Raw genomic sequence first — 12720 nt, 5'->3', positions numbered from 1 at the left:
TATGGGCCTAGTTTTTTGTTTGGGGAGGTAAGAAGTGCTGTGGAGGGAGTGGGAAGTGAAAGGGAAAGTGCAGGGAGGAGTATTGAAAGTGAGAGTGGCGGGAGTGAGTCATCACTCTCCCATGGTGGTGTGAGGCGATGGGGTGTATCACATGGGCGAGTGATGGTGCGTCCTGAATCACGTGGGGTTGTGATGGAGGGGGAAGGTGGGGAGGAACCACTCCCCAGCACGTCTTATGCTCCCATATATACCCAGACACGTGGGCGAGTGAGGGTGGGTGCAGAGTCATGTGGTGTTGTCATGGAGGGGGAAGGTGGGGAGGAACCACTCCCCAGCACGGCTTATGCTCCCCAGTATTCAAAGACTTCATCCCCACAGCCCCCTAATGTTCCACAAGGCCGTAAGGGTAAGGGAAAGGGGAAGGGTAAAGGCTGAGGGAAGAGGAGTGCAAGTGGGGAAGCCCTCTGCACTCCTCCTCCCCAACCTCCCCCACCAGCATCTCCTCCCTACCCAGACGAAGGCGACGATGAGGACGATGGGGACGAGGAATTTGTTTCATGGAATTGGGAGGATGGGAGTAATTTTTCTCCCATCATTCACCCCTACACTGAGCAGGCGCGCACTGGCTGCATTGCTCCCGGAATTCACCCTAATTCCACCAGGCTGAATTTTTTCCACCTTTTTTTCAGTGAGGGTTTTGTGGAGCAGATAGTTGACCAAACAAGCCATTTCGCTAGCAGCCAGCGCCATGAGAGTGAAAGATTGGGCACATGGAGCAGGCATTCTATCATATATGATTACCCTGTCTCCCTTTCAGAAATGTTTTTATTTTTTGCCCTGGTCCTTTTGATGGGTATTATACGAAAGAACAGAATTCAAGCAAACTGGACAAGGGACCCTGTTATGCTGACACCAATATTTGGCCAAGTCATGAGCCATAATTGCTTTCAGCAAATTCTAAGTCGCCTCCACTTTTACGATGCTGATGATCCTGTAAATGCGAATGACACTGATAAGATGAGGTGAATTAGGTTGGTCTTTGATCACCTGAGGCAAACATTTCGTTCGTCATTTTATCCCTATAGAGACCTCGTCATAGACGAGAGTCTCGTGTTGTGGTGAGGCAATATTTCATTTCGGTAGTACATACCCAGCAAAAGGCACCGTTTTGGGTTCAAGATCTTTGTTATGTGTGACTGTAGGACTGGTTATGTGCAAGACATAGTCTTGTACACCGGTGCACAGACAGACATAATAGAAAATCGGAGTATTGGACTGTCGGGAGCAGTGATAAAGACAATGATAGAAGACTACCTTCATCGAAGTCACGTCCTTTACCTGGACAACTGGTACACTAGCCCTCTTCTCGCTCGTTATCTACAGAGGCAGGACACGGGAATATGTGGTACCGTCAAGGTGAACCGGTGTCACATGGTCAAGGTGGGGCAGAAACTTGACAGAAATGAGGTTGTCATCTTCCAGGCAAACATCATACTTGCAACTGTGTGGAACCATAATAGAGAATCAGACTCTTGTCCACGGTTCACAGCCCCTTGATGCACTGTACTGATTCCGTGGATTACCGGAGCGAGAACAGACGCCACATATGGAAACCTGAGTGTGTCCTAGATTATAACATCAACATGCGCCTGGTGGACCAGTCAGACTCCATGATATCCAAGGTAGAGTGTGCCAGGACCACGATGAAGTGGTATAAGAAGCTTTTCTTTCACTTGCTAGATATAACTGCTCTGAATTGCCACCACCTGCACGCCATGACAACAGGAGTTCAGGAAACCTTTGAAGGGTTTGTGAGGGAGCTAACAAGAGAGATTTTTTTCCCTGTATGCGGTTGAAAGGCCCCAACACCGCACCCGCACTGCCCCTGTCGCCCAAACTCCTCTGAGAATATCCGCTCGCCATTTCCCCACTCCTATCCCTCCCCAGCCAAATAGACCTAGGACCCAACGCAGGTGTCACGTGTGTAGCAGTTCCCGGGTGAGACCCACCACTCAGAGGAAAGACACCCGCTATGAGTGCGTGGAGTGTGACGTGGGTCTCTGTATTCACCCATGTTTCAGTCAGTATCACACTTTGATGCACTTTTGATATGGTGTGAATGCGATAGGACGCTGATACTCAGAAAAAAATGCGACAAACAGACGCTCAGTGTAATTATAAGACCCGTAGATCTGTAAATAGTTGTATAAAGTGGAAACAGGTGTAATATAAGTGGAAAATTAGTATGTAAGTGTATAAATATGATCTAAGTGGAAACATACCTAGTGAGGTTATTTTTATGCGATATTCTGACGCTCAGTGGAATAATTAAGGCCCGTAAGTATGTAAATATTTGTATGGAAAATGCAAACAGATGTAATGTAAGCTGAAAGTTTTGTAAGTGCTGCTATTTATTCTAAGTCAAAATATTCCTAGCATGTATATATAGATGCAATTTCCTGACGCTCAGTGGAATAAATAAGGCCCGTAAATATGTAAATAGGAGTCTACAAGTCGAAACGGGTGTAATATATGTGAAAAATTAGTATGTAAGTGTGTGAGTATTATCTTAGTCGAAACATTCATCACGAGGGTATTTCGGTGCGATATTCTGACGCTCAGTTGAATAGATAATGCCAGTAAATATGTACAGTGCAGTATAGGGTGTAAACGGGTGTAATGTCAGTGGGAAAGTATATTGGGAGTGAAAAAATAAGGTAGAAGTTGAAACACGAGTCGTAGAGATTGTGCTTGCTAAGTGAATACGTGCTAGCATTTCGCTAAATGCCCTCATAATGAATATAAATAGTTGAAAAGGTTTACAGTGGTGAAGGGAAGGTTTTATGTAAAGAAAACAATATTATGAAAGTGATAAAACTATATGGTATGTTGAGATACAAGTCATAGCGAGTGCACTGAGCAAGCAGATGTGTGCAATAGTTATGCTACATGTCATCGTAATGAATGAAAACAGCTGAAAACATTTACATACAGTACAAAATGGTAAAATGGCATTGGAACAGTAGTATACAGGTAGAAAAAATGATATGTTGACTGAAACAAGAAACTTAGCACATAGCGTGTTACCACTCTGACCAAACTCGCTATGCTCGCGCGAAGGTACAATGTTTATTTTTCATATATATGTCATTGAAAACCATTATAGTGTTATTGTTATTGTTTATTAGTTCAAATTCAATAAATGTAGAGATGTTCTTTGTGATTTCTCCCAAACTTACCTACCATAGAAAACGTGAGCGCCTCACACGTCAGTGACAGAATACAATACCTGGCGCGGGGGGACCTCACCTATTCTGACCGCTTATGGACCACGGTAAGCCCTTTCTTGGTGATTTTCCTTTGTTTCTCAACAAAAGCGGAAGTTTTAGCAAAAAAAAAAAAAATCCAAAATAGTTCGGGACTGGGGGGTGTCGGAGGTGCGAAATAGCTCAGGACGTGACGGATTAAGGCCAGTGATGGCAGAAAATACATCAGCTGAAGAAATTTTAATGTCAGCCATGAGGAAGTCAGAGGGGGGAAGTGATGGAGAAACAGCACCGGAATCGACTAAGGTGGAACTGGAGAAGAAAAACTGAGCGAAGTGATCTGTTTTATCAGTAGAAGAAATAGCTACAGAACCATCAGAGTAGAAAAGAGGAGGGAAGGATGATGAGGTAAAGTTGCTAGAAAGGTTTTGGCAAGGTGCCAGAAGAAGAGGGAAGAATTAAACTTGAAGAGTTGAGAGAGTTTAGTACGAATGAAATTATTTTTAACAGAGCGAAGAACAGACTTAGCACGATTCCGGGCAGAAATGTAAAGATGATGTGATTCAGGGGTGGGTTGGCTCTGGTACCTTTTGTAGGCCCTCTCCTTGTTGCGGACAGCATTAGAACAAGCGTGATTAAACCAAGGCTTTCTTGCGTTAGACAAAGGATATGAGAAAGTAATGTATGCTTCCATGCCCGAAGAATAACCTCCGTAATGCGTAAGGCACACTCAGATGGGTCCCTGCCATGGAAGCAATAACCATTCCAGGGAAAATCAAAGAAGTACTGTGTGAGGGCCTCCCAATCTGCAGCTCCAAAGTGCCACAGACGACGTTTCTTTGGAGGGTCCACAGGCTGTACTGGAGTGATAGGACAAGTTAAGATAATAAGGTTGTGACTGGAGGAGCCCAACGGAGAGAAAAGATTAGCAGTGTAAGCAGAAGGATTAGTTGTAAGGAAGAGGTGAAGTATGTTGGAGCTCTCTCCAAGGCGGTCTGGGATACGGGTAGGGTGCTGTACAAGCTGCTCTAGGTCATTAAAGATAGAAAAGATGTAGGCTTGTTCACCAGGTGGATCAGTGAAAGGAAAGGAGAGCCAAAGGTGGTGATGAACATTGAAATTTCCTAAAATGGAGATTTCAGAGAAAGGATAAATGGATAGAATGTGCTCCATCGTAGAAGTAAGATAGTCGAAGTATTTTAGTCAGTAGACTTAGGAGATAAATAAACAGCACAGATATATTTAGTCAGAGAATGACAGGAAAGCCGAAGCCAGACGGTAGAGAATTCAGAAGATTCGAGTTCTGGAACACGTGAGCAAGATAATTCGTTTGCGTGTATATACACAACACCCACCTTTGGCTTCAAAATGAGTATAGAGAAAGTAGGAGGATATATATATATATATATATATATATATATATATATATATATATATATATATATATATATATATATATATATATATATATTACAGGGAATTTGTGTAGCCAGTAATTTCATGAGATTCATAAGGAATTCGTGAAATGAGCTTAAACTGGGTTGGGTTAATTAAGGTTACGTTAATTCAGGTTGTGGTTGGGATAGGCTGGGATAATCTAGGTAAAGTTTAAGTTAGGTTAGGCTAGGTTAGTTAGTTTAGGTAAATTTATATGAACGTTTAACATAACAAAGCATTTATCTAAATTAACCTAATGTAACCTAACCTAACCCAACTAACCTAGCCTAATCTAACCTAAACTTAACCTAGATGATTCCAGCCTAAACTAAATTAACCAAATCTTAATAAACCCATCCTAATTTAAACTCATTTAACTTATTCCCTAAGGAATTCATGAAATCACTGGTTACACAAATTCCCTGTAGTATATATATATATATATATATATATATATATATATGGTATGTAATCATCATCATCATCCGGACCTCCTTTCCAACCCTAGGGCAAGGTAAGGAGTAGCAATGTCCAGAAAGCTCAAATTAGCCCAATCCAATGGACTACGCTTCCATTCACTTATAATTCATGCCCCAGGAATCCTGGCTCTATTGGATACGCCAAAAACATTCATCAAGCTCTGTAGCTTCACATAAACGTATCCGATTGAGACAATCCGGACACTGATTTTATATATATATATATATATATATATATATATATATATATATATATATATATATATATATATATATATAATCAGCAGCTGCAGCAGCAGCCACCAAAAGTCCATCCCTGAACAGAGGCCTCTCCCATCCCTTTCCACAAATTCCTTGACTGAGCCAATATCTGCCACGTTTTTCCCACAAACTTCTCTGTCCCAATCTCCACTTCCTGTCTGACCTTTATCTGCCATGCTTACAATCTCCTGGAGTCCAGTTAGTCAGTCTCTTGCTCCGTCGGTATCCTAATTCTTGCTATAAGGTCTGCTTACTTCCATTTCTGTTCTTTTATTTCTTGCATAATGTTTTTGACTTTAGTCTGCTCTTTCATCCAAGTTGACCTTTTCCTGTCTCTTAAAGACAGTGCGACCATTGACCTTTCTCTTGCTCTTTGAGAAAGGAATAGTTGATTTTCCTTCTATTTTGTCAGTTTCCTGGTCTCACAACCTTACATCATAGCTGGGATTATATATTCGTTATAAATGTTTCCTTTCATACATAATGACAAGCTACATTTCATGATGTTTCTGTGTTTACCGAAAGCTTTCCATCCAACTGTAATTCTTGCTTCGCTATCATGGTATTCCTGTAGTTTTAGTATTTGCCCCAAGTAACTGTACTCCTCGACTTCAAGAATTTCTTCAGATATTCTGATGACGCTGTTTGGTGTATCTGGATTAAACATTACCTTAGTACTTGTCAGAGTTGAATTCGATCTACCTGTCTATCTATCTATCTATCTATATGAAATGATAGATAAGTAAATAGAAATAGGTAGAAAGATAAAAAATTCAGCTCTGACAAGGACACTCAGATACACTTAATAAAAATTCTTATTATAAGGTACTATCCTAATCTTCACCTCAGAGAATCATATTTCATTTTCATGTCTATAATGAACAACCTTGGAAAGACTTCCTAGACGCTATACCATCTCGTGAATCTCTGTCTTCATCTCCTCATTCACCCACCATCCTCACTCTTATCTTCTTACTTTGCTCTCAGTCTTTCTCTCCATTTTATCGCATATTATATTACCACCTTCTTCTCAATTCTCTTACCCTTCTCCCATCATCTCCGTTCCTTTCTTCCTCCCTTCTTCCCTCTTCCCATATCTCCCTCCCTCTTTCCTCCACTATTTTCTTTCCTCTACCTTTTTTCCCTCTAGTTCTCTCATCTTTCCCTCCACCTCCCTCTCTTTCTGCCATTCACTATAATCTTTCGTCCCTCTAACGTCCCATTCCTTTTTCAAACTCACCCCCTCTCCCCTACACTTCTTTTCATCTATCATTCACAACTATCCGTACTCTTTCCACATCCTCCCATTTGCCTTCACCTAACTCCCTCTTCCCACTACATTCCCTATTCTTCCAAGTGTTACCCATCCCCTCTCCACCTTCTTACTCTCATCTGAAGGTCTTCTCTCTCTTTCGCCATTTCTTCCTCTTTTAGTGACTCTTTTCCCTTCAGTTTTTACATTTTCCCTCCACTGTTTTTCCACATCACTTCACCTCCATCTAATCTCCACACCTCCCCGTGTTCACCACTCTTCTCTGTTTCCTCTCACCTAATGGAGCTCTGCTCCCTCCGCCAGACCGCCCTCCACTTTGCGTCGATGCGTGCAGCGGTGGAATAAGATGGTACTGGGAAGAGGTCATTTGGGGTTATAGGTCGTCTCCAGCCACCCCACACCAACCTTGTCACCCAGCTGTATGTGATGCGGCTCGGAAAGGAGTGACGCTCCTCGGGATGCTCTGCACTCTGACAAACATTATGAATTAATTGGTAGATGGATGTCACAGACTTAGAAGGGATTGTTTTTTAATGGAAGAAGGAACCAAAAGCTAGAACCCCGCAAGACTGTTCCCTCCATGAAAGAATTAAGACAAGAAAACAGAGACCCTACGTCCATATAATTCATTTGGAAATGCCTGGATACACTGCTTTTGAAATGCTGGAGGTCATAGGTGGTACAAAATACAAAGAGAGGAAGACAATTCTAGAGCTGACCTGTCGCACACATGATAGCTGGGAAGAACGGTTAACTCTTGCACTATAGAGCTGGACAGAAAAGGGATGAGAGTTTGCCGCTAGACGGGTGCTATGCGCCCGCCGTATTGGTGGAGGGATGCAAGCAGACAGTTCAGAGGAGAAGCAACCATTGAAGTAGCGATAGGTAAAGATAAAAATGTAACAGTGCGGTGAAGACATAAAGGCTGAAGGAAGCCAGTAAGAGGAGAGAGTTAATGAGAAGAAAACCCTTTGATTTTCCCTTGTTGAGAAGGGCTGTATGTGAGAAACAATATATGAGAGTTGTACTCTACTCAGGGGCGAACAAAATCCAGTATTAAGTCTGAAATTGTCCAGAGTAAAGAAGCGACAGAGTTGGCATAGCACATCTAATCTCTTGGGAGAATTTTTTATAAAAGAGGTAATATGATCTTTTCAACATAAATCCCAAAAGAATGAAACACTAAGTATGTTCAAAGATGATGCAGGATTGAGTTGGATACTGTAAAAAACTAGAGGATACTCATGTGGAAGATTCTGAGTGGTGTGAATGATGTAAGAACTGAGTTTTTGATGCATGAAAAACAACAAGATTACTTGTACCCCAGTCAGAGACATGAGCTGAGTCAGACATTAGGAGTGCCATATCCTAATCCCTTGTTCATTGAAGTAGCTGCTAAGATGGATGCAACAAGAACCAGATGGAAAAGTGAAGGGTGGAATCATCAGCATATGAGTGGATAGAGTTTGCTGTACAAAACTGAAGTTCATTTATGAACAGAAGGAAGAATGTAGGTGATAGGACAGAACCGTGGGGAACACCACTATTGATAGCTCTAGGAGAAGAACAGTGGCCATATACAACAGAACGGCAACCATCTACAACAGCATCTACAGAACGACCAGGAAGGAAACTAAAGACGAAGGCACAGACAGAAGGATGGAAACTTTAAGAAAATAGCTTGGAAATTAAACATTTAGGTCAGACTAGATCGAATGCGTTTGAGATGTTAAGTGCAATGGCAAACCTTTCGCCAAAGTCCCGAAAGGAGGATTTCTTGGGGGTTTGAAAGGAAGGTAAGAAGATCGCCAGTGGAACATCCTGGGTGCAGCCCATACTGAAGGTCGGAAAGAAGTTTGTGATAGGAAAGATGGTTTATTTTTATTTATTTTTTTGTTTTGTTAAGGAGAGATTTTTGATATTTAAAAAATACAGGATGTTAAAGCAATTGCGCAATATTTAGAAGGCTGGGAATGGTCACTCTTCTTTTGGACAGGTTGAATGAGAGCAAACTTCCAACAAGAAGGAAAGGTACAAGCTGACAGACAAGGGCGAAAAAGTATACCTAGACAGGGTGTAAGCACAGACTCACAGTTCTTGAAGAAAACGGGGGACACCATCAGGCCCGTATGCCTTGTTAGTTTGAAGCCAGCGATTGCAGAAAACACACCAATTGAAGAAATTGTAATATCAGCAATGAGGAAGTCAGAGGGGGGAGGTGATGGAGGAACAGCACCGGAATCGTCTACGGTGGAATTGGAGGAGTAAGTCTGCGTGAAGTTCTGCTTTATCAGTAGAAGAAACAGCTGAACACTCATCGAAACAAAAAAGCCGGGATGGATGTTGATGTACACTTACAAGGAGTTTTTGTATGGTGCAAGAAGGAGTGGGAAGAATCTGAGTTTGAAAGTTCAGAATCATTAGTACAAATGAATTTATTCTTAGCAGATAGAAGAACAGATTTACTCGTGGCATGATTCTTAGCAGAAACATAAAAGTGATGGGTTGGCTCCTGTACTAGGCCTTCTTGTTTTGGACAGCATTAGAACAAGCATAATCAATTAATTTTTTTTGCATTAGCCACAGGATAAGAGAAGGGAATGTATGCTTCCAAGCCCAAGAGAATAACCTCTGTTTTGTGCACGGCACATTCAAATGGCTCTCAGTCATGGAAGCAATAATCAATCCAGGGAAAATCAAAGTACTGCCTGAGGGCCTCCCAATCAGCAGTTCCAAAATGTCACAGCTACTGCTTCTTAGGAGGTCTACAGGTCTTACTGGAGTGCTAGGAGAGGTTAAGGTGATGAGGTTGTTATCGGAGGAGCCCAATGGAGAAAAAGGATTATCAGTATAAGCAGAAGGATTAGTTGTAAGGAAAGCATCAAGTATGATGAAACTCTCTCCTAGTAGTCAGGGATATGGGTAGGATGCTGCACAATCTGGTCGAGGTAAATATGGATAGAAAAAAATGTAGGCTTGTTTGCCAGATGGATCAGTGAAAGGAGAGGAGAGGCAAAGGTGGTGGTGAACATTGAAATCACCTTGAATGAAGATTTCAGAGAATGGAGAAATTAATAGGATGTGTTCCATGTTAAAAGTAAAACAGTCAAATACATTTCCATAGTCAGTAGACTTAAGCGATAAGTACACATCACAGATATACTTACTCAGAGAATGAAAGGACAGCCGAAGCCAGGGAGTAAAGAAATCGATTTCAATTCTAGAACATGAGAGCTAGATACGCTGGTGTGTACATTATACACAACAGCAACCTTTGGCTTTGAAGTGAGTATAAAGAAAGTAGGAGGATACAGAGAACGGATTGGTGTTAGTCGCCTCAGACAGCTGAGTCTCGGTGATGGATGACAGTTGTGATTTAGAGGAAGGGAGAGGTGTTCAACAGAGAGAAAATTAAATGAAAGGCCACGAATGTTGCAAAAATGAAGAAAAAGTGTCAGACAGTGGTTCCAAACATCTCTCTTGGCTGTCACCAGGCGAGGGGAGGATGGTTGGGGGCTTTTATGCCTCCCCCCCCCCCAGAGGACTGAGATTGGGTGTTGATGTTGTGTGTAACGCACGTAGTTTGGTGTTGACAGTTAGAGGAACTTGCATAGGAGAGTATCCTGGTCTACTCGCTGTGTTACTGAAACACGGAAAAAGTTCAGCAAAGGGGGATGATCAGATGCTAATCCCGAGGGCTGATGAAAGAGGAACTACAGTTCTCCCTGTCATCAGCTTTCCATCCACTTGGGAGTACTGCTTTCTACAACTAATGCTCCAGTCTACTCACACAGTTGCCATGAGAGTGCTAGTGATCTGTACATGGAAGCTTCGTACTAGATAGAAAGCCATTCATTCTTAAGAAATGACTTTGACTACAACAGAGAACCCGTGTCCAAACTCAGATGTCTCACAAGACTTCACAAGACAAGATTTCCGACCTCTGACCTTCCCATCACTGAGAGTGTGGAAAGGTAATACTACTGTGTATCCTGACACTCGCTGCGTGTCACTGAGATAAATAAGAGCGAAGGGGTTGCGTGGACCCAAAGTGACTACCCAAAACTAGATGCAAAAGCTTTGGAACTGGAACCTGTGCCTTCCCAGCAAGTATCATTAATATTGGAACTGTGAGGGTTACCAACGTGTGATGTGAAGGTAATTAAGGGGAAGAAGGCATGATGTAGTGGCGTTGTACCAGGTGAGGATTCGAGGCAGTTAAGCGATTGATTGGCATTTCTTTTATGTTAAAAGTCAGGAAAGGTGTGACGTGTCTGAAATCGAGTATGTGCACATGGATGAATGGGAAGGTGTGACCTGTCTTTGCTCAGGTATGAGCACAAGGATAAATGGGAGGGTGTGATATGTCGAAGGACAGGTACGAGCACATGAATGAATGGGATAGTGAGATATGTCTAGGGTCAGGTATAAGCACATGGATGAATGGGATGGTGTGATATATCAAGGGTCAGGTATGAATTTTGTGAATGGAGTAAAGAGAAAGATGGTACCTTGACGAATGATGACTGAAAAAGAGAAATTAATGATTTTCTCTGCCAATGAATAGATAGATAGATAGATAGATAGATAGACAGATTTAGATATATTGTACACTGGCATTAAGCGAAATATGGCGGCCATTGTTGTTACCATAACTATGAAGCAAAAAGACATAGAGCAGCATGACAGGGTATTATTATAACACAAAACAGCATTATATTCGAACACATACCTTATCAAAATCTTTATTCCGTGGATGATTGTCTGTGAAGGAGTTAAGGGCCAGACTGAGTGCAGCGCCGACATACTGCACAAGGAAGGTTGTGGTCAGGGTGGGGCTCAAGCGGCCATCCTGGGGACACCACAAAAGGCACTGATATTATAATGTAACGGGCGTATAGTATGCTCACGCCCTTATTCTGGTTAGTTAAAGAGACACTTGCACCTCTTCTCTGCCAGTGTTTTCTGCTTAAAGCATTTTATAATTCCGTAAAATGTTGTACATGGAAACTATTTCGATGTTACAATGAGCAAAATACCGTACAAGTGAAAAATACGGCAAAATTAATAGACAATATGTCGTTAAGGAAGAGATGCAAGAAAAGCTCCTAAGTCATCAAAAATATATGCAAAATCCTCAGTATAGATCGCCAGCTCTCCCTTTGTTTTCCTTGTTAAGCTCTTAATCTCCTAAGCAGCGATTACCTGGTAATGCTCGAATGCTACCTTTAAAGCTCAGTTGTTAATTGTCTCTTAATTTACGGTACCAGTTATATATATATATATATATATATATATATATATATATATGTCGCCGTGTGGAAAATATAAAAATCAGATTGATCACATCGCTATCAGTAGGAGGCATAGAAGTTCTCTGCTAGATGTTCATGTTAAACGGGGAGCGGATATTGGTAGTGACCATCAACTCAGCATTGCAAAAATAAGGTTTAAACTTAAAAATCAGAAGAAGGAAAAATCTGGTGTTGGTGGATACGATATTGTTAAGCTTAGAAGGGAAGGAGAAGAAAAGGAGGAATTCAGATTAGAATGCAGAAATAGGTTTTTGGTGTTGGAAACGTTGGAAGAGGGGGAGAGAAGTGTAGATGAGATGTGGGAGGATGTGAACAAAGTTTTGCATGAGACTGCTGAATGTACGATTGGAAGGAGACATAGCTCCAGGAGAAAGAAATGGATATCAGAGGAAACGTGGGATATGATAAAAAAGAGAGGAGAGGCTAAATTGAGGAGTGAGATGCAATGCGTTGATGAACGAGAGATTGAATTAGCAAGAGCTGCGTACTGGAGTTTGAATTCAGAAGTAAGAAGGTTAGCTAGGAGAGATAAAAGAAGATGTGTGGATGCAAAGGTTGCAGAGACTGAAATCTTAATAAACAAAAATGATGGACAGAGTCAAAGAATAGCATATGAATCGATTAGAGAACTGAGTGGTAATGCAGGCAAACGCAAGGAAATACCAGTTAGAGACAGGGAAGGAAATTTA

General features: G+C 41.7%; 1 protein-coding gene across 1 annotated transcript in view; it reads right to left on the bottom strand.

Moving 5' to 3' along the window:
* LOC145413230 (multidrug resistance-associated protein 1-like) overlaps positions 1 to 12720 on the bottom strand; it is a 682216-nt gene that overhangs the window by 646760 nt on the left and 22736 nt on the right. The window contains exons 2-3 of the mRNA XM_080282961.1: positions 11449 to 11568; positions 6993 to 7186 (exon numbers count right to left, since the gene is read on the bottom strand). Coding sequence (XP_080139087.1) covers positions 6993 to 7186; positions 11449 to 11568 — 314 coding nt within the window. The remainder of the gene's footprint in view (positions 1 to 6992; positions 7187 to 11448; positions 11569 to 12720) is intronic.

The sequence above is a fragment of the Coenobita brevimanus genome, chromosome 95, assembly GCF_032717465.1.
Source record: "Coenobita brevimanus isolate Jiangsu-jjx chromosome 95, ASM3271746v2, whole genome shotgun sequence".
Taxonomy (NCBI): domain Eukaryota; kingdom Metazoa; phylum Arthropoda; class Malacostraca; order Decapoda; family Coenobitidae; genus Coenobita; species Coenobita brevimanus.
Note: the sequence above shows the minus strand (reverse complement) of the source record. Positions and strands in the feature narration are given on the sequence as shown.